The sequence below is a fragment of the Ailuropoda melanoleuca genome, chromosome 2 (assembly GCF_002007445.2).
Source record: "Ailuropoda melanoleuca isolate Jingjing chromosome 2, ASM200744v2, whole genome shotgun sequence".
Classification (NCBI taxonomy): Eukaryota; Metazoa; Chordata; class Mammalia; order Carnivora; family Ursidae; genus Ailuropoda; species Ailuropoda melanoleuca.
The window spans coordinates 19,128,777-19,151,140 of NC_048219.1; the positions used below are offsets into that span (position 1 = coordinate 19,128,777).

The window sequence follows — 22,364 nt, forward strand, 5'->3', positions numbered from 1 at the left end:
TCTCTCTCTGTCAAGTAAATAAGTTAAATTAGGAATGATAATAGCCACAATATATTGAGCATCTCTCGTATACCATGATCTGTTTTCATAATCTCAAGTAATCCCTGTAACAGCCCTCCCCAAGGTCAGTAGGGATATTCCCATTTCATAGTTGAGAGAACTTAAAGAGACTTGAACAAAGTGAGAGGCAGAGCTAGGCGTTGTTCCAGGTTTGTCTGGACTTAGAGCTCATCATGTACATCATATCAACTCTTTTTTTTATGTTCAGTTCGCCACCATACAGCACATCACTAGTTACGTATAACACCCAGTGCTCATCACAGCACATCATGTCAAATCTTATGAGGATTTATGGAGGGGTTTATATAGGGGCTTGATTATAACTCAGGGGGGTTACAATATGCTCCACACTGAGCACATAGATCGTGTCCACCTGGAGGTGATGACTGGGCATGTTCCATCCTCCCCAGTGCCTGCTCCTGCCACCCCATGGACTGTGTCTGTGAGAGGGCACAGCAATGTGCAGGCACGTGGTGGGGATGGCAGTAGCACTTGTCATACTGTGCCCAGGAGGGACAGTTTGCTTCAGAGCATTAGATGATCCCCACCTTTGGGGTGGTAGAACACTGAAAGTGCAAAATTCTGAGCTGTTACACCTTTCTCCAGAGTCGTTGGTGGCTACCCCATGCCAATGAAGCAATTCCCTAGCAAGTCTGGTAGTGCTTCCCTTTGCTTACTGCTGCCTGACAGGTGAGGTGGGTTCCCATCAGCTACCCAGATCTCTGTCTATCGCACTGCTCATTTCTTACAGTATTTGCTGCCCCTCTGCTGTGTTTCTGTGCTTTAAACTTTGGTCACCATGAAGTACACAAAGGACATACTTTGCCTAAATGCATAACTATTTTTTGTGTGCCACAAATTATGTTAAACTTCAAATATATATTCTTTTGAAAAGCTATCTTCTAAAAGTTATAACATTAAAAGACATGACATTTTTTTTTTTTGGAGTAAAGGGAAAGAAGTTTATTAAGTGAAGATACAGAAAAAGCTCTCAAGGGTGAGAGGGGTCCCGACAGGGTGCCCAATATATGATATCCTTATACTAAGAAACACGAAGGAAAACACAAAAGAAATGGGAGTTTTCATTTTTAAGAGTTGAAATGTTTCTCACACTTTGCACTGAGGCATCTCAGGTGGTATAAGGTTGGAGCCAAGGAGATTCTTGCCTTGGGTACCGAATGCATCAGCATGCCATGTGTGGACGTGCAGAAACATTCGTCGGGGCAAAGGGGGGCTGATGAAGGGGAGAAGCTGCTCTGAGGAAAAAAATATACCAGTTCCTATACCCTGTCCAGTGCTGCTAGGAAGTCGACCGGATTCTTAACCAGGTCTTTTTTCTATACCCCGGGCAGGACGATTTGTAAAAGTTACACTGGGGTTTCAGCATCCATTTTTCCAGTTGCTTGTCCCGTCCGTTCCAGCCCATCTCTTCCTATTTTCTGAATGTTAAATACAAGAAAGGTAAATTATTGATCATCGACTTTACTAAACTAATAAATTAGTTTTTGAAAAACCTCTTGGTTAAATTAATACATATCTGGCAGTAAACTATGAATCCAGAAGAACAAGAAAAGCCCCAGAATGCTTTTCTCCAAAATTTAATTAGGTAAAACTCCTTGGTAGATCAACCCTTTCCTCTTCAACTTAAGTAAATGAATGTTTTTGTCTCTGAACTAAACTAAAAACTTAATTGAAGTTTCTGTTGAAACCGAATTCTGAATAAAAGTAATATCAGTGTTGGTGTCTTCTATTTCTAAATTACATTTAAATACTCAGAAGTTTCTTTTACATATAGTTGTGGTACTGGGCCAAACTACAACAAAAGGTTACTTTTCAAAAGTGAAAAAAAAAAAAGAAAAAGACACATTAGCAGCTTAAATCAGGACAATGGGGACCCTGTAGTGTATTTTTCTGATACTTGGTCCCTTTGGTTCAGCTGCCAAACAGCAGTGAGGGCTCAATCCCTTAATGAAGCAACTCTTCAAAGGATCCAAGACCAGACAAGAGGTGAAACTTGTCGGTGTGGAAAGTTTTCAAGGTGTAGCTTCAGGGAAGGATGCTTAAGAACTATAGCTTATTTTTTCAGTATTTTTTAGAATAACACATGTATGTACGTATTTTAACTGATGATTTATTTGGATTAAGATTTCCCTCTTAGAGCCTGAGTTACCAGTAATATAGAAAGACAGCAGAGAAACCTGTATGGAAAGTCAAGAGATGGGGCAAGTACAAGATTTGAATGAGGTAAGAAATAAAAAGGTCATTTTCAGTGACAGCTGCTAACACAGGTGAGGCAGACTCCGTAAGCATGCTTAAGAATGGCTGACTATAGGCAAAGGGAGAAAATACACCCCCAGGAATGGTAAATCTATAGCCTGTGATTGTGATCAGTGGTCACAGAAAGCCTTCCCGGGAGTAGTCTGTTAGGAAGGAGCCCACTGAAAATGTATTTTGGATAAACTAGTGTGTTGAAATTGTAAGGATGGTTTAAAGGTACTGCCTGACAACTGAGTAAATGTGAAAACTCAGAACAACCCAATAACAAACTGCCATTTACAGAGCATTTGCTGTAAGTGAGGCGCCCACATGTGTGTAGGCATCATTATCCCCATTTTTCTGATGACGAAACTGAGTCTAAGTTAGGTAACGGGCTCAGTTTTCCACTGTTGTAAATAGAACAAGACCGGTAAGACTTTGTTCCCACGAATGATTCTTGGTTTCCCAAGTTGGCGAGTAGAGACCTATCAATTTCACGCTGCTCCCTGGCGGGCTGATACCAACGAGCAGTTAGCTCACCTGACAGGTGCGCTCTGACCATCAAAGGTCTACAGCTTGATGGCAGTATTACGAGAACTGGCTCAGTTCTCAGTCTGTAGCCACCAAATTACATTTTGGCCTCAATTTAATTTCCTAGTAGGTTTTTGTAACAAGAGAAAATATACTTTGGCAAGTCTGAATAGAGTACATATTAAAAGTAAGGACTTATAAGTTGAATTTGGTTTGAATTCCAGGGCTGACTATGTGATCTTGGGGAAAATATCTAATATATCTGAGCCTCACCTCTGTTGTCTGTAAAAAAACATAAATAAACAAACAAATAAACAAACACATATACATATGTGTATATACACATATGTGTATATAGTATATATAGTAGTTCCAATTTCGTAGGGGTCCTGGGAAAACAAAATGAGATAATGCAAGTAAAGCACGTATCATGTCGTCTGACACATGGCAAGCACTAACTAGTAGCTGCTCTCATTATTACTGCAATTGTTTCTTTTTAAGATTTTATTTATTTATATGACAGAGATAGAGACAGCCAGTGAGAGAGGGAACACAAGCAGGGGGAGTGGGAGAGGAAGAAGCAGGCTCACAGCGGAAGAGCCTGATGTGGGGCTCGATCCCATAATGCCGGGATCACGCCCTGAGCCAAAGGCAGACGCTTAACCGCTGTGCCACCCAGGCGCCCCTATTACTGCAATTATTATTATCAATTAATCTGGAAAGATTTTAACAAGAGTTTGTATTTGGTAGGTGTTTAACAAAATACTTTCAAAGTCTCACTTCATTCCTACTCTGATGATTATAATGTATGTAGGACAAGTATCAACTCCATTTACAGCTGGGAAACAGATTCCGAGAGAAAAACGTCTCTTACGAGTATAGTACCATAAATTACTTTTCCCGGCTTCATATCTCCCCTAGATGACTTTATAATTGATTAGGCAGGAAATTATTGTTAGCAGAATTTATAAGAAACATGATTATTGTATATAGAATTATGTAAAATGCTTTTTGCAGATTTTGAAAATGAGCCAAGAAAAAATTGAAATATTTGAAAGTTAGTTGTCAGAAGAAAGGAGAAAGCAATTGGCATCTGATTTTAATATGGTACAGAAGGCTTTGAAAGTTGAAAGTGAGGTATTTTGCCACTCAAGATGTTATTTCCCTCTTTCTGCATTCCTACTTTAAGGATTTCATGTTATCATTTATTTGGATTTTAAAATAAACTGTAGTTGTAGAATATGTGTTTCTGTTAGTAATAATGGGGTGAGTATCCTTTCCACAAGCTGAGTTCCAGCACCAGGCAAAGAGGGGCCTTTAAGTAGCAGGTCATAGTGTCATGGACTTGTCTCTCCTTTTAACTGCTTGTCCCCCATCTTGGAAAGGTCTATCGGGAGACAATCAGTCTATAGTTAGAAGAGAGACCTGGAAGTGAGTCCATGGAAGTCTAGATCACCAATTTAGAGGACGGTGACACTTAATCAGTTTGCAGGGTGGTTGATAGCCAGTGCAATGCCCCAAATCCCATCCTGATGACCTATGGGAATTTTCAGTGCAATGAGGTAGAAACTACTACCGCTTGCCCTCTTCCGGTGGTTTTGGGTGGCCACTCTTTATTTTCTCTCCTTTTTGCCCAATGCCTTCCTCATCAACACTCTCTTCCCTTTCTGATTTCAAGGCTTTGGGAAAATACCTAGTAACTCCTCTCCTAAAGTAAATTTTATATCACTCGTTCCCTTCATAGGGCACCACAGATTCTCAGGTCCCTGTCGTCCACCAACCAAACTATATATTCCATGTCAGCAGTGTAGAAATTTGGTAACAATCTACATATAACTGAAGTGTTTTCTCTCATGGATATAGAAAAAAAATCAGGATTGGATGAAACCCGAGTTGATTAAGTCACTGAACATACATTATTAAGTAAGGCAGCATAATTTGTAGTTAAGAACACAGAGTTTGAAGTCGGTCAGACAGTTGAATCTCAGCTTTACCACTTCCTAGCTATGTGAGCATAGGCAGGCCACTTACAATCTCTGAGCCTGTTTCAGTAACCCTACTGCATGGGGTTGTCATAAAATTAAAGGCATGGTTGTTCCGTAAAAGGTAACTTTTTAAAAAGATACATTTTAAAGCAGGTAATGTAACTAAAGCAGGAGTGGCTGAAGAATTTACCTCTCTAGAAGCCTTGTTGAAAGTAGCAGTAACTCTAGAAACTTAGTCCTTCAACCTGTGAATGATAGAAACTAAGAACGCTCAGTTTAATTGATTGATTTAAGTAAACTTTAATTACTAAGAAAGCAGTTCTGCCAGAAGAATAATTTGGAATATTTAAAACAACAAAAAAATTTGTGAGAGTCATTTCAAACATACCTTTTTAGAAGTATTATACCTTTTATGGGGAAAGTCTTATTTTACTAAATATCTTTATTTCTTAATCAGGGGTTGCAAAAATCAAAGTCAGAACTTATATGCCTTTATAATGAAGTTCAAAGTCTTCCACGGGCATCAGAAGACAAAGACTATTTTTTAGTAGCACATAACCTGCTACAAAGAGAGAGTTCTGAATTAGAAGCAAAGGTGAGACTGAATTAATTTAAATATCGGTGTTTGACTTTATCTTTTATTAGGATAAGAAAAAAGGAAATTAATTTTCAGGAAGAGATGACTTGGAAATTGTGGCTTCTTTCATTACTGTAGAATAAATTGCCGTATAGTATAGGTTATAAGCCGAGCTGCAGCTCAGAATAGACTCCAACCACTACTTTGCTCTTAGGGTTACTCTGTGAGTTTTTTTTACTTTAAATCAGTTGCCAAACAGCTTAATTTTTGGAGCACATATTATAATGTAAAAGGTTTACTTAAAAATAGAACTACCAGATGATCCAGCAATTCCACTATCGGGGTATATACCCAAAAGAATTGAAAGCAGTTTCTTGAAGAGATAATTTGCACACGCTTTCTCATAGCAGCAGCATTCACAATAGCTAAAATGTGGAAGTTAATGGATGAATAGATAAGCAAATTGTCGTATGTATACACAATGGAAAATTATTCAACCTTAAAAAAAGGAGGGAAATCCTGCAATGTGCTACAATGTGGATGAATCTTGAGGACATTATACTAGGTGAAATAAGCCAATCACAAAAACACAAATACTGTATGATTCCAATTATGTGAGGTACTTAGAGTAGTCAAAATCATAAAGACAAAAAGTGTAATGGTAGTTTCAGGGGCTGGGGGGTGGAGGGGGAGTTACTGTTTACTAGGTATAGAGTTTGTTTTACAAGATGAAAAGAGTTCTGAGGATGGATGATGGTGATGGTTGCACAATGTGAATGTATTTAATACCACTGAACAGCACACTTAAGTGTGTAAGGTTAAGACAGTAAATTCTATGTTATGTGAATTTTACCACCACCCCCAAAATTCAAAACAAACAAAAGTTGACTTCTTCTTTGCCGATTTGGATACCTTTTATCCCTTTTTGTTGTCTGATTGGTGTTGCAGGGACTTCTAGTACTATGTTGAATAATAGTGGCGAGAATGGGCATCCTTGTCGTGTTCCTGATCTTAAGGGAAAGGCTTCCAGCTTTTCCCCATTGAGAATGATATTTGCTGTAGGCTCTTCATAGATGGTTTTTATGAGATTGAGGAATGTACCCTCTATCCCTACGCTCTGAAGGGTTTTAGTCAGGAAAGGATGCTGTATTTTGTCAAATGCTTTTTCTGCATCTATTGAGAGGATCATATGGTTCCTGAGTCTTTTCTTGTTGATATGATGTATCACGCTGATCGATTTGCGAATTTTGAACCACGCTTGCATCCCAGGGATGAATCCCACTTGATCATGATGGATAATCCTTTTAATGTACTGTTGGATTCTATTAGCCAGGATCTTGTTGAGGATTTTGGCATCCATATTCATTAGGGAAATCGGTCTGTAATTCTCCTTTTTGATGGGGTCTTTGCCTGGTTTGGGGATCAAGGTAATATTAGCCTCATAGAATGAGTTTGGTAGCTTTCCTTCTGTTTCTATTTTTTGAAATAGCTTTAGGAGAATAGGTATTATTTCTTCTTTGAATGTTTGGTAGAATTCCCCAGGAAAACCGTCTGGGCCTGGAGTTTTATTATTTGGAAGGTTGTTTATCACTGACTCAATTTCTTCATAGTTAATTGGCCTATTTAAGAAATCTATTTCTTCCTGTTTCAGTCTTGGTAGTTTATAGGTTTCCAGGAAGGCCTCCATCTCTTCCAGATTGTTTAGTTTTTTGGCATATAGCTGTTGATAAAAGTTTCTAATAATCCTTGCAATTTCAATGGTGCTGGTCGTGACCTCTCCCTTTTCAGTCATAATTTTAATAATCTCAGTCCTTTCTCTTTGTTTTTGGACAAGTTTTGCCAGTGGTCTATCAATTTTATGGATTCTCTCAAAGAACCAGCTTCTAGTCCTGTTGATCTGCTCTACTGTGGTTCTGGTTTCTAATTCATTGATTTCTGCTCTAATCTTGGTCAACTCCTTCCTTGTCAGTGGGTTAGGCCTGTCCCTCTGTTGCTGTTCCAGTTTCTTGAGGTGAGAATATAGAAACTGCATTTTAGATTTTTCTATTCTTTTGAGTGAGGCTTGGATGGCTATGTATTTCCCCCTTAGGACTGCCTTTGCAGTATCCCATAGGTTTTGGACCGTTGTGTATTCATTCTCGTTGGTCTCCATAAATTGTTTAATTTGTTTTTTGATTTCCTGGTTTATCGAGTCATTCTTGAGCAGGATGGTTCTTAGCCTCCAAGTGTTTGAGTTTCTTCCAGGTTTTTCCTTGTGGTTGAGTTCCAATTTCAGAGCGTTGTGGTCTGAGAATATGCAGGGGATAATTTCAATCTTTTGGTATTGGCTGAGACCTGTTTTGTGTCCCAGAGCATGATCTATTCTTGAGAATGTTCCATGGGCATTTGAATAGAATGAGTATTCTTTGGTTCTGGGGTGTAGTGTTCTATATATATCTATGAGGTCCAACTCGTCGAGTATGGCATTCAAAGCCTTTGATTCTTTGCTTAGTTTTTGCCAGGGTGTTCTGTCTATTTCTGATAGTGGGGTGTTGAGGTCCCCTACTATTACTGTGTTCTTATCTATATGTCTCTTTATTTTGGTTAAGAGTTGGCTTGTGTATCTTGCTGCTCCCCTGTTGGGGGCATATATATTAATAATTGTCATATCCACTTGTTGAATACTTCCTTTAAGAATAATATAGTGCCCTTCTGTATCTCTCTCTATGGCCTCTAGTTTAAAATCCAGTCTATCTGATATGAGAATTGCTACTCCAGCTTTCTTTTGAGGTCCATTTGCGTGGAAGATGGTACTCCATCCCCTTACTCTAAGTCTGAATGCATCTTTGGGTTCAAAATGAGTCTCTTGTAGACAGCAAATGGATGGGTCATGTCTTTATCCAATCTGCAACCCTGTGGCGTTTTATGGGAGCATTTAGGCCATTTACATTGAGACTGATTATTGAGAGAGATGATTTTAACGATGCCATGTTGCCAGTAAAGTCTTTGTTTCTATAGATTGTGACTTCCTGTTCTCTATCACTCTTGGGGCCTTTTTACTTTTATAGAACCCCCCTTAATATCTCCTGTAGGGCTGGTGAAATAAGTCAAGCAGAGAAAGACAATTATCATATGATTTCTCTCATCTATGGAACATAAGAACTAGGAAGATCGGTAGGGGAAGAAAAGGATAAAGAAAGGGGGGGTAATCAGAAGGGGGAATGAAGCATGAGAGACTATGGACTATGAGAAACAAACTGAGGGCTTCAGAGGGGAGGGGGGTGGGGGAATGGGATAGACTGGCGATGGGTAGTAAGGAGGGCACGTATTGCATGGTGCACTGGGTGTTATACGCAACTAATGAATCATCGAACTTTACATCAGAAACCGGGGATGTACTGTATGGTGACTAACATAATATAATAAAAAAAACATTAAAATAAAAAAAATCTATTAAGTGATTATACTCAGAAATTATGCAATTAACCAGATATTATTATATCTTACCTGAAATAAAGGCAATATATGTATTAAAAAAAACAAACAAAAGTTTACTTAAGTGTCTTCAACCTTAAACCTTCAAATCAAAGCAGTTTTTTTTTTCAGCTATACTGAAAATTAGGTTCATGCTTAGAATTAGGAAAATGTTAAAATGTCCTGACCCCAGTGTGTTCCCAAGTATAAAAATGGCTGCCAGACCAGGGTTAGATGGAGAATTGCAAAAATAGTACAAAGAATTCCCATGTACCTTCACCCCTCCGGTGTTAACATGGTACCACATTTGCTTTATCATTCTCCCACTTTCTCCCTTTTTCCAAAAATACCCTTCTTTAAAACCATGGATTTATGCATCCTTATGCCTTTGGTAAAAATGGATTAGATTACATAACAACTGCAAAATGTTAAGTTAAATTAGAAGACTTCAAATAGGATGTCAATTTATATTATTTGTCAGTGATTATTTAAGTACTTAATGGACGCAATGTACTTTCTCGTAATTATGTATTATAGTATGCAAAATAGAATATTTGTCTTCTCACTTTACAGGTCTTGAAGCTCTCACAAGAATTTGAACAATTTAATCATTTTGCTATAGGGAGAAAAACTGCAGCTGCTAATTTAATTACAAGTAAAAATATCTGTAAAGATCTTTTGTCTGAACTACCAGTGTTGGAAGTAGAGATTCAAAGCCCAAAGGAAGACAGAGAGGAACTCTGGTAAATTGAGAAAGTCCCATATCACATTAATTATTTGCGGGGTACACTCACTTTATTTGGCTTGATCATTGTAAGAATTTGACATTTCCAAATGATGTGAGTGGAAAAATTAATTATAAGCAAGCATTCCTCAAGGAGTTTGTCTTTTGATATATTAGTATTTTAAATTTTTTCTTGCTTTTTAAAATAAATTTATACTTTTTGTGGAAAATTTGGAAAGCATGGGAAAATAAAAGGAATGATAATAACCCATAGTTTCACCAGGGAAATTTGTTAATATCCTAACTTAGAATATACTCTGCAAAGAGATTTTTTGCTATCTCGATTTAACATTGTATCTGGTAATCATTTTGATAAACTTTTCTCCCTTCCTTTCTTTCTTTCTTCCCTCCTTCCTTTCTTCCTTTCTCTCTCTCTTTGTCTCCCTCCCTCCTTTCCTTCCTTCCTTCCTTATTTGTTAATCTTGTTAATCTTTTGTTAATCTTTTTTGTTAATCAAACTCTTGTATTTCTGCTTTTTCACTAGAAGTATCTCTCACAGAAACTTCTGAGACTTTGGGCAAATGCATTACTCTCCTTTGGCACAAAAACTAATAAATGCAATCAAATTTTGTCTGGGCAAAAGCCTAGAATGAGATCATCAGAAGAAAAAATAGATGGCAATTTTGACTTATATACTATATACTGAAGGATACATCACCAGTGAACTAGGAAAATATGGTCTAGGTGTAGCCATAGTTCTATCTTTGTAAACGTTTTAACGTAAAAGGAGGGGTTTTTTTTTGTTTTTTGTTTTTTGTTTTTGTTTTTTTGCTAGTTTTGGACTGCTGAATTTTATGCCTTCCTAAAAGTCGCTTTTAACTTTAGGGTGTGCTCTGAGTCCAAGATTCACAATCATGAAATCTAGTTGCAGAAGTGGAAAAAGCATATTGGAGATGTGGTGAATAGGCATGGTAGTGGTCACAAGAACAAAGAGCTGAGAAGCCTGGTCCCAGTACTTTGGTTTGCTGGGGGGGAGGAAGTCTAGGTCTTGAGCACTAGAACAGTGTATTACCGTGTTTTTAAGGGAGATTGGTCTAGTATCTCTAGAAGAGATAAATCGAAGAAGAAAAACAGACCAGTTAATCCAGATGTGAGCCACAGATGAAGAGATAATGGCCTAGATTGAATAGGTGGCAATGGAGTTGAAGTGGCCAATCTGAACACTCTTCAGAGAAGCCGTTGATGTCAACTATCAAAGCTGACAAAAATCTACCCAGCTGACTTGGGATCATTGGTAGGGATACTTGCCACAGGGCACTGTGGCCTTAATTCAGTTGGAGGTGGGGAACCTTGTCATGATAAAGATACTGGACTTCTCTCTAAAGAACTCCTTTCTGCCACCTGTTTCCATTACTTGATCCAAACTATTTCCCATCACTGGGGCTGTGAGAAGTCTATGTATCTGTCCTATGCTTCCCTCTCCTCTTCTCGGAATGTTTCCTTGCTTTCTTATCTCCTGTGCCCCACTTCATAGCCTCCATTTATCTCAGATCCATTACACAATCACATTTGACAGTAAAATTGCATATCTACCATGTGCCAGGGACTGTAGGGAGATACTGAGGATACAAAATAAGACATAGCTCCTACCTTCATGGTCCATACAGCCTGCGGGGCGAAGATAAACAATTAAACTAAGCAGTATTGAATACTATGGGAGCACAAAGGAGATGCCCTGCTCCAGGCCAAGAAACCAGAAAATATTCTTAAAGGAAGTAACAGACTGAGTCCTGAAGTATAGATAACCCAGGGCCAAGCAAAAAGGTAAGGGAATAATTTTCAGGGGGGATATGACATATGCAAGAGAAGGCATGATTTGTTTGAGGAACTCAGTGACCTCGGTGCTGCTACAACACAGAGCGTGAGAGAGGAAATGGGGAAGGAGACGATGAGAGTGAGGAAGTAGGCAGAGACCTGATCATGAGGGAACATGGGTACCCGCATGGGAAAGTTTGGAGAGTAAGAAGCTACCTCAGGGTTTAGTAATATGGAAGAGACCAAGACAGACCTGCTCTGTGAAAAATAGGTTGTTAGTATAGGAATGAAGGTAGTGAGACTAGTTTGGAGGTGGTTGTTATTTGTCGAGTTTGGTTGTGAAAGAGACAAGGGAATACAGAGCTCAGGTACGAGGAAATGTGTTATGTTTAAATGCTGAGAAAGAGTCCCCACATGGACAGGTTTAGGATTCCAAATACCAGAGGGGGACTAGCCTTAGGAGATGGGCCACCTGGTCCATTGTAATAGGAGGAAGAAAGGGAGGATGGACAGTGATCCAAGTGAGTTTTTAGCTTGAGAGATAAATCAAAGGACCTGTTTGATAGTTTGTGTCCTCTGTGAAGTAGGAAGGAAAGTCATGTGCTGAAAGAGAGTAATAGAAATATCAGAGTGAAAAAAGTTTGAAATAGTAACTGTGGCAATTGGAAAAGAAAACTTACTAGAGAGGCAGGTAGTCCAGAAGGCCTAGCTAAGGCTGGAGACTGTGACTTTATATGGCATTTGTCTTTGAGAGTATGTGATGTGTGGGGCAACATTTAGTATAGACATGAGAAGACAGTTGGATTTGTCCGGGGCTAAGGTTTTGCCACATGAGTGCAGTGGAAGGACAATGGGGGAAAGAAAGTTAAACATTTTATTTAGACAGTGATTAAAATCCTGAACACTAAGCTTGGGGTATCTGGGTGGTTCAGCTCAGGTCTTGTTCTCAGAGTCATGAGTTTAAGCCCCTGCACTGGGCTCCGTGCTGGGCACAGAGCCTACTTTAATCATCATCACCATCATCATCGTCATCGTCAACACTGGGCTCCACGTTGGATAAAGAACCAAGTAAAGGGAGCTGATAGAAAAAGAGACAAGGAATTGAAGGTATTTATGTAAAAATTACGTAAAAAGGAAAAGCTGAAATCTGGATATCTAATTTTAGTTGTTTCAGAAGTGAGGTGTTTGCTGCTAATACAACCCATGGTGTGGTTATTCAAGTAGTTGGCAAAGAGGGAGAGATGAGATAATTGGAGATAAGGAGACTGAGGAAGTGAGATGCCAAGGCATTGGTGGTGATCTGTATGGTCCTTGGAATCTTCCAGGATTATGGCAGGACTTGGGGTGAAGAAGATGCCAGAAAGCCACGAGCCAAAATCTTCCACTGAAAAGAAGTAGAAAGTGTTACAGTGCATCTAGCGTGGTCCCTTGCACATAGAAGCTGCTCCATAAGCCAGTGACTGGTTCTTGTAGTCTATCTCTTCTACTAGATTTTAGCTTCTTTAAGGTAATGGACTATGTCTTGTTTTTCTGTTGTGTGTAGTGCTTTTCTTATAGAGTAACGGATCCTAGAACAGGGGGTCCTGCAGATCTTCTAGTGGGTTTCACACTTCAGCCTTCCAAGACTCTAGGAGCTCTCTGGGGGGCTTAGAAACTGCCTTTGGAGATGAGGAAAGACTGATGAGTGGAACTGGGAGCCTTCCACTCACATTTCAGCCAGAGAAGACCCACTTTATCTGTTTCTTATGTGGAGTTCTGTATAAGATTTTACTCCAAGAAAGAGGCCACACACACAGAGAAAGAGAAAGAGAAAAAGAGAAAGAGAAAGAGAAAGAGAAAGAGAAAGAGAAAGAGAAAGGAAGGAAGGAAGAAAAGAAAAGATAGGAAAGAAAAGAAAGAAAAGGAAGAAAAAGAAAGAAAGAGAAAAGGGCCACAGCTAAAATGTTTGAAAACTACTGCTATTTAGCTAGTCTTCTCCTTTCATAGAGAGGTCTCTGAGACCAAGAGAACTGAAATGCCTATTTTGGTCACAGTCACATACTTAGCAAGTTATCAGCAAGACTGCAGGAGGTCCTGAGTCTCCTCTCAGTCGGAGGTTGCCACTATATCTACTTTGGAGAGGACAGAGTCACAAATATCCCAAGGGCAAGAAGGTGCTGGGACACTTGGGTTCTAGGTAGTTGCTATGAAAATGAGCTTTATGGTATTAAAAATTACTCAGGACTCAGTCATATACAATACATATATACATATACTCATATACAATGTGCATAACATGGGGTGGGATGGGGGTAAGAATGAAGTCCCATCTATCTTATTCTGGACTGTCTCCAGTGTCTAGAACAATGCCTGACACATAAGTAGATAATTTAAAAATATTGGAATGAATGGAGTTTTCCTCCTACCCCCACTGTGTACTTGCAGTTGACCCCAAAGTTGGACTTCCAATGGCAGCCCTAAGCTTACAGAGCCCAGCTGATCTCAGCCTGGGTTTGCTTTGTTAGGAAGCTTGGGCCAGAGCAGCTCGTAGCTTCCCTTGACCTTAATGCCTTAATGAGCTGTATCTTTTTTTTTCTAACACACTCTCATTAACCATCTCCTTGCATTCTTACTACCTTTATCAAGAATTATTTGATAAATGATCAAGTTTATTTTTTTTCCAGTTCAACTTGACAGTGAATTTATATCCATTTCACAGACTCCTGATACATTTTTCCTCTTCCTCTAAACTGCTTCTTCCCAGTCCAATCCAGTCAGTGAATAGCGCCTACATTCACACAGTTGATCAAACCAAAACCTACCGAGTCACTGTTGCTTCCTCCCCACATCTAAACCAACTACAAATCCTGTCAGTTCCACCATGAAAATATAGAATATTTAATCTGTTTATTTCTGTTATATCTCCACTGCTACTACCCTACTCCATGGCACTGGTGTCACTCACTTGGACTGTCACAATGTCTTCTTCACTGACCTCCCTGCTTCCATACCTCTTTATCAATCCAGTCTCCATAGAGCAGCAAAGGTGGCCTTTTTATAAGGCAAGTTGAATGAGATTACTCCTCTCTTAAAAATCTCTCAGTGGTCTCCCATTGCACTTGAAATAAAATCTAAACCCTTACCATGACCTATAAGGTCTTCTGTGACTTGGCCTCTGTCCATCTCTCCAATTTCATCGCTATACCACACTCTGCCTTGTTTATCATGCAGCTTTTCAGAGCCTCTACCCCTTAAAGTACTTTCCTACTTGAGGAATTTTGCACTGAAAAGCTGTTCTTGTCCAGAATGCTCCTTCCCCAGATTTTCACGTAACTAACTCCTTTGCGCCTTCTCAGAGAGGTAACCAGGAAACATCATGTTAGGGTAAATCCTAGCTCCTGCTCTGCCACGTCTTGTTTGTTGTGTGTCCTCACATCCCTCCTCTGGGCATGTGCTCTATGAGAGCACGGTCCTGACTGTCTTGGTCACCGTTAACTGTTTAGGGCTTAGAACAGTGCTTGGCGGGGCGCCTGAGTGGCTCAGTCAGTTGGGCGTCTGACTCTTGATTTCGGCTCAGGTCGTGTTCTCGTGGTTGTGGGATTGAGCCCCACATCGGGCTCTGTGCTCAGCGGGGAGTCTGCTTGAGATTCTCTCCCTCTGTCCCTCCCCCAGCTCACAGGCTCTCTTTCTCTCTCAAATAAATAGATAAATCTTGGGGGGGGGGAAAGAACAGTGCTTGGCATATAATTGATATTCAATAAATAGTTGATGAATGAATGAATGAATCTTTTCTTTTCCTTTCTATCTCGACATAGAGTTCTGTTGTTATCCATCCCTGTTCTGTTAGACTTGAATTCATTTTAATCATACCTTATACTCGTAGGTTTTCAAAATGCTTTCACATTTTACTTCATAAGATCCCAACAAACTTATGAGTAAGGCGACTCAAGAGACTAAGACTCTGAGAGATTGTGCCTTGCCAAAGGTTGTGTGAATAGTAGATAGAAGATCTAGGACTAGAACTCACAGCTTGTACTGTGTTACAGTGTCTTTCTTGAATCTCCATATGTGTTCAAGACTATGTATCTAGGTTACTAGAAAAGGAACAGGGTAAGGATGCTGCCTAGGCACCTCCTAGCAGCTGAAGCCTGGTGACAATTGCACACTTACAGAATGAAATAAAAATTACGGACGAGGTGAGTTTCAGTCAGAACTAGGCAACAGATCCTTTCAAATAAAGATTAAGAACCAGAGGGGTGGGTGGGAGGTTGGGTGAAATAGGTGATGGGGGTTAAGATGTGCACTTGTGATGAGAACCTCACGTTGTATGGAGGTGTTAAATTACTAGATTGTCCACTTGGAACTAATAGTATAGTGTGTAAACTAACTGGATTAAGGTAAACACTGTAAAAAACCTAAAACCAAGATATTACTGGGGTGGGGGGAAGGACCATGTTAGAGGAGAACTGTGAGAGTCATGGTGAGTTTTCCAGCCCTAAAGTACAGATGTGCAGGACGGCATGACATATTCTCAGCACCATGTCGTTTCTGGCTGGTGGTTTCCTTTTGCCCACACAACTTTTATATTATTATTATTATTATTATTATTATTATTATTATTACTACATAAAAGTAAAATAAAGCAATGAATAGCAGTACGTACTACTTTTAAAATCTGTTCAATTTGCCTTTTGTTTCTTAATTACACATTTTCTTGTATCTTTTGAAAGGATAAACCTGTTCTTTTTGGAGGGCATTTATTTAGTGGATAATTGTCCTCATGTATCAAGAACACTTTAAATTCCCATATTCTAAGATATTGCTAATTCTCCTTAATCAACTAATGAATTCATGCGAATGCTGTTAATTTATTCAGGCCATTAATGAAGATGTTAAATGGCATCAGCCCCAGGATTGTGCCCTAGAGAGCACTTGCTCATCATTCCCTCCAAGTCAGAGAAGACTTACTGACTGCCTTGCTCTAAATATGGCTTTACAGGCACATCTCCTAGACCCACCTAAGAGGAAAGCCATTTAAACTTTATCTTTAAACTATGGAAACGTAAGGAAGGCTACTTCTCTTTTTCCATGTCAACATGGCCACTGTGCAATTATAGAAGGAAATTACATTAAGTCTGGCTAAGTTTACTCTTTATAAAGTAATTTACCCTTCTAAATGTAACAAATCAAACACCGTCATAGATATTAAGCCTAAATGACCAGTTCATATTTGCCATTTTTTTAAAGAAAGCTTTTTATTTTTAGGTACTTATAAATTCACATGCATACAGTTGTAAGAAATAATAGAGAGATCCCATGTACCCTTTATCAGTTTCCCTCATTGGTAACATCTTGCAAAATTACAGTATAATATCATAACCTGGATATTGACATTGATACAGTCAAGGTACTGAACATTTCCATCATCACAGCGATCCCTCATGTTGTTCTTTTATAGACCCTCCCTCCCAACATTCCTCCTCCCTCACCCACTTCTTTACTATAGGCTCTATTCTAATTCAAATTAGTCTATTCTCCATTTCTGTAAGTTTTCATTTCAAGAGAGTTATATAAATATAACCATGCAATATGTAACCTTTTGGAGCTGGCATTTTTTCACTCAACATAATTCTCTGGCGATTCATCTAGATTTCTGTATGGGCAGTTGGGTCCTTTTGGACTGTTGTGTAGTATTCCATAGTGTGGCTATTCCACAGTGTCACTGTTCATCCACTGAAAGATACCCAGTTTATTTCTAGTTTGGGCTGTTCTGAATAAAGAACTGTAAATATTCAAGTTTTTATATGAACGTAATGTTCATTTCTCTGGGACAAATCCTCAAGAGTGCAGTTTCTGGGTCACGTCGTAACCATATGTTTAGGGGGTTTGTTGTTGTTGTTGTTGTTGTTTAAAGATTTTATTTGTTTATTTGACAGAGAGAGAGACAGACAGAGAGAAAGGGAACACAAGCAGGGGGAGTGGGAGAGGAAGAAGCAGGCTCCCAGCGGAGGAGCCCGATGTGGGGCTCGATCCCAGGACTCTGGGATCACGCCCTGAGCCGAAGGCAGATGCTTAACGACTGAGCCACCCAGGCGCCCCTTTGTTGTTGTTTTTTAAGACACTGCTAACCTGCTTCCCCCCAGTGCCTGTATCATTTTACATTCCCACTAACAATATAGGAGTGACCCAATTTCTCTGCATCTTCACTAGCATTTGGTGTTGTCACTTGTAAATTTTAGCCATTCCGGTAGGTGTATGGCGGTATCTTATCATAGTTTTAATTTGCATTTTCCTGAAGGCTAATAATGTTGAGTATCGTTTTGTGTGCTTATTTGCATCTGTCTGTCCTCTTTAGTGAAGTCTCCTTTTGTGTCTTTGCCTATTTTCTAACGGGTTTGTTTTCTCACTGTTAAGTTTTGAGAGTTCTTTATGAATTTTAATATTAGTCCTTTGTCAGATATGTGATTTGCAGATATTTTTTCCTAGTCTGTAGCTTGTTGTTCACCCTCTTACAAGGATTTTCTCAGCATGAAGTTTTTCATATTGATGATGTATCAGTCTTTTCTTTTATGGATCGTACTTTTGGTGTTAAGTCTCACAACTCTGCTTAACTTTAAATCTTGAAGACTCTCCTGTGTTTTATGTATATTTTTACAACGTAAGTCCATTTTGCATTTGAGTTTTTATTTTGATTATCGTACTTTTCAGTTCCAAAATTTCCATTTGGGTCTTCCTTATATCTTCTATTTCTGTGCCAAGACTTTCTAGTTCTTTTTTGAGACCACATTTTTTCATATGTTTCAACTGTGGTCATAAGTGCTCATCAAAGCATTTTTATAATGGCTGATTAAAAATTGTTGTCAGATAATTCTGACATGTTGGTTTTATCATCTATTTTTACCTTTTTCTCATTTTCCTTGGTGTTGGTATGAGGAGTAATTTTAAATTAAAGTCTGAATATTTTGGGTATTATGAGGCTCCAGGTCTTATTTAAGCCTTCAGTTTAACTGGCTTCTTCCGATACCACTCTGGCAGGGGTAGTAAGACAGCGTTGTCTTATTACTACCTCAGGTGAGGGGTACAAGTCAAGCTTACCCACTCAAACTCTATGGACACCCAAGGAAAGGGGGCTCCTCATTACTGCTCTGGCTGTAAGAGGGAGGAGTGCCTTGTTACTGCTATCCACCGCGTCTCCATGATACCACATGGAGGTGGGTAAGTGTGGTCTTGTTAGTGAAAGGCCTTACTCTCCACTAGGTCTCCTCTGACGCCACCCTAGAGGAAAGGGAGAAAGGAGTCTCCTCACTGCCAGGTGGGGGTGAAAGTCCAGACTCCCCGTGTCTATTACCACCTGGCAGAGATGAAAGTCCCGGCTCCCTGTTGGCTTGTGACACCGGGGTAGCTGGGGTGCTTCATGATAGCCTGGCAGAGGTGGATGTGTAGGCTCCTGGCCTTGGCTGACGTGGGTGAGGGTGATGCCTCTTTTCTGTGGTGTTTGACTGGAGTAAAGTAGTTAAAACCCAGGAAGCTCACAGTCCTGTCACTCCTCAGGTCTTGAGTACCCGAGTTGGCCTGCCTTCTCTCTATCTTTCAGAGTCTTCTTATGTTTGTTTTCTATATAATGCCCGGGTGTTTAGTTGTACTTGGTGGGAGAAACAGGGAAATGTGGGTTTACTCCATCTTCCTGGAAGCAGAAGTTGGTTTTTCCATTTTAAAAATTCTGTGGTATACATTTGCATTTTCCCCAGTCTTCAAGTGTATCTGGCTTCCACTGGGAGTAGGAAAAGGAAAAGAGTTTGTGAAGGATGGAAAAAAATCATTGTTATTTTATCAGAAATTTATTTTTAAAGCTTTTTAGTCTTTATTTCACATTGTTTTGTATTGTTTGAGTATATTATCTTTAAAAACCTGCTGAGTTAGGGCACCTGGGTGGCTCAGCTGGGTAAGCATCTGACTCTTGATTTCAGCTCAGGTCATGATCTCAGGGTTGTGGGATCAAGCCCTATGTTGGGCTCTGTGCTGTTCATGGAACCTGCTTAAGATTCTCTCTCTCCCTCTGCCCTTCCCCTCCCTTTCCTCTCACACTCTCTCTAAAATACAAAAACAAAAAAAGAACCTGCTAAGTTCAAAATAAAATATTTCTTTTGTTTTGTACAATGCCAAAGGAATAAAAGGGGGAAAAAACTCCCTAGCCTTAATTTTTCCCCTGTTCCTTTCCAGTTTTTTCTATATATACATTTCCCGTGGTATTATGTATGTTTCTGCACATATAAATACATATGTATAGTTTGTTGTTCTACCGTTTTATTTTAGTAAGTATTTTTCATGTTGATACATAATCGTTATACCACTTTCACGCTGATTTACCTTTAACTCGCAGCCGTTTCTGTGCCTCCGCTTAGTCACTGCTTTAAATAGCATATGCTTATGAGCGTTATTATACATTCAGCTCTTTTCTTCTTATGAATTCTTCCGTTGCAGTAAATTCACTGGTAGTCAATTATTCAGTCAAAGGGTCTGAACATTTTTATGGCTCTTGGTCTGTATTGCCAAACTGCCTTCTTGAAGAATTTGAGCAACAACTATAATTTGTGAAGCATGCTATCTAGGCTCCGAGGTAGCTGAAACAAATTTAAAATGAATGAATAAAAATAAACTCTGCATGTTTGTGTCATCCACACTGTCTGACCGTTGAAGATTCATTCTCTCCGCTTGGCTTCTGCGGCTCACAGTCTCTGGGTTTTCCTTCTCCTTCTCTGACTTCTCAGCCTCTCATTCCTCTGCTTGTTCCATACAGGTCTTCAGGCGTCTGTCTAGAATGGTCCTCCTCCTCTCACTTTCTCCTTTCCCCTTGGCTCGTGTTACCCAATCCCACGGCTGCTGCTCCCATTCTTCCGTATCTGTATGTTCTCCAAAGGCATCTCTCCAATCTCTGTCCACATTCCCCCTTCTTGGTCTACCATCCACGTGCCTATTTGCCCCAGTCAGAAATCCAGGTGTCATCCATTATTCCTTTTCTTCTTCTCCTGCCACATCCAATTCATGACAAATTTTATCAATATTGTCTTCTAAGTATCTCTAGAATCCACTGCTTGTTTCCACCCACACCATCCTGTTCTAGTCACCATCATTTATCACATGGATCCCTGCAATCTCGGGTTTCCCACCACATGGCATCCAAACGATCTTTCTAAAGGACATTCTCTCTCTTGCCTCTAGGCTTTCACCCATTTCGTTTATTAAGTCATCGGGAACACTTTTATTTTTCTCTGTTCCCATCCACACCAGCGCCTTCACCCAGCATACATACACACGTGCAAGTATGCACACCTGTAACTTTATGTTTGCCTGGTTTGTGCCCAGTCATCCATCAGTCCACAGATTACTTAGTGTTAGTGTAACCTACTCGTGTATTTTCCTTACTTCTCCCTAAACCGTAAGCCCTTCAGGGCAGGGATGACGTCCTATTGCAGCCGCAGTGCCTAGGGCTTATTGAGTAATTAAAACAAAATCTTCATAAGCTGTGTCTGCCCTATGCCATACTTAATGTTGAAAAAGTGAAAAGCTCACTTGATTTGGTTGATTTTTTATGAACAAAAACCTCTGACGGGTCACCTCCCTGAATGTGAGTAAAAAAATATGACTCATTTGTTTTTAAAATTTATTTATAAGAGTAAGATAACTGTTCTGCTACAGAATTCAAGTTGAAAAATTTGCTTGCAGTACTGGTTGATTTTTTTTTGTTGTTCCATATTCTGCTACTATAATGAAAATTTTGACAGTTTTCTGTTGTTATATTTGTACCAAGTCCTGAACAAGGAGAAAGTAAGCAGAAGGAGATTGCAGAGGAGTCAGTAAAGGAGGGCACTTTGCCAAGAGAGGGGCAGAAGGAGGAGGACTCACAACAGAACCAAGCTATGAAGGGTGAAGGACAGCAGTCAACCTTGAAGCCTGAGGAAATCGTGAGGCTTAGAGAAGAGCTGAATGGTATAATTGAGAGCCTCCTACAGTCTCAGAGCTCAGGGGATAGTTCAGATGACACTAGTGCCCAGGTAGGTGCTGTAAACGCGCGCTCTGACTAGGTCCATTTCCTCTGGCCAGCTCTGCATGTAAGCACCATTTTTATATCAACGTTAATGTATGTTGTTAAGCAATATCGTCACCATGTCCTGAATGCTAATAAAATAGCAACCAGAGTGGGAACTAAGCGCGTCAGCAGATAAACTTTGTTCTAAGGATTCTTAGGCTCCATTTAGGCTCAGCAGGAAGAAACGCTGATTGGTCCTCAACATCTGCCCTGGGGAGGCAGGATAGGGCGGGGCAGGATTTGTGCCACGTTTTCTATTCATCGTGCCTGACTTAGAATTACAAAATAGTTAGTTTGGGTGAGGAGAAGACCACAGACTTGGAACTGTTTGTAAATTTGGCTTTTGCTATTTACTCAAGCTCTGCCTGCTGGAGAAATCGAGGGAGAGACTGCCAACTGCACCTCTGCTCTTACACCTCACTTGTGCAGGGTCTCTCTGGTTCACATGAAGATTTCCCTACAGGTACCTTTCTAGGAATTATTTTGAGATCCACAGAGGGAGGCCTTTGTACACATACATACACCAACTTCAAAACACTGATAATATACATTTAAAAATGGCTTCAGGTATACATAGGAAAAAAAAAGGCCGAGTAATAGTAAAGAATGTCAAAAGTATATTTGAAAAGTGATTCAGATATAGGGTCTGAAAATGAGGCAAGTCACAGTAAAGAAGGAAAAGAGATCCCTGAAAGGAGGCTCAAATGTTTGAAAGAGAAGGGAGCCATTGCATTTATTCAGAAGACCAAAGGGGAGTATGACATCAAATGTTCAAAAAGAGGTTAATTTTAAGTCCCCCAGACAGTCCCTTTATTGGGCCGTGAGCAGCATAGGAGACTTGGGCAGAGGCTGGACACCATGGTCACAGAGTCTATAAAATCTTGGTTTATGAGCTTC

The 22,364-nt window shown here is 39.7% G+C and overlaps 1 protein-coding gene across 5 annotated transcripts in view; it reads left to right on the forward strand.

Moving 5' to 3' along the window:
• CCDC30 (coiled-coil domain containing 30) overlaps positions 1 to 22,364 on the forward strand; it is a 123,227-nt gene that overhangs the window by 56,932 nt on the left and 43,931 nt on the right. The window contains exons 1-4 of one of the 5 annotated variants that reach the window (XM_019808102.2): positions 2,250 to 2,304; positions 5,290 to 5,427; positions 9,436 to 9,605; positions 21,189 to 21,432. The exons of the other annotated variants lie outside the window; for them this stretch is intronic. Of the exons in view, the coding sequence (XP_019663661.1) occupies positions 2,263 to 2,304; positions 5,290 to 5,427; positions 9,436 to 9,605; positions 21,189 to 21,432 (594 nt within the window). The 5' untranslated portion in view covers positions 2,250 to 2,262. Of the gene's footprint in view, positions 1 to 2,249; positions 2,305 to 5,289; positions 5,428 to 9,435; positions 9,606 to 21,188; positions 21,433 to 22,364 lie in introns of those variants that run through there. 5 annotated transcript variants of the gene reach the window in all.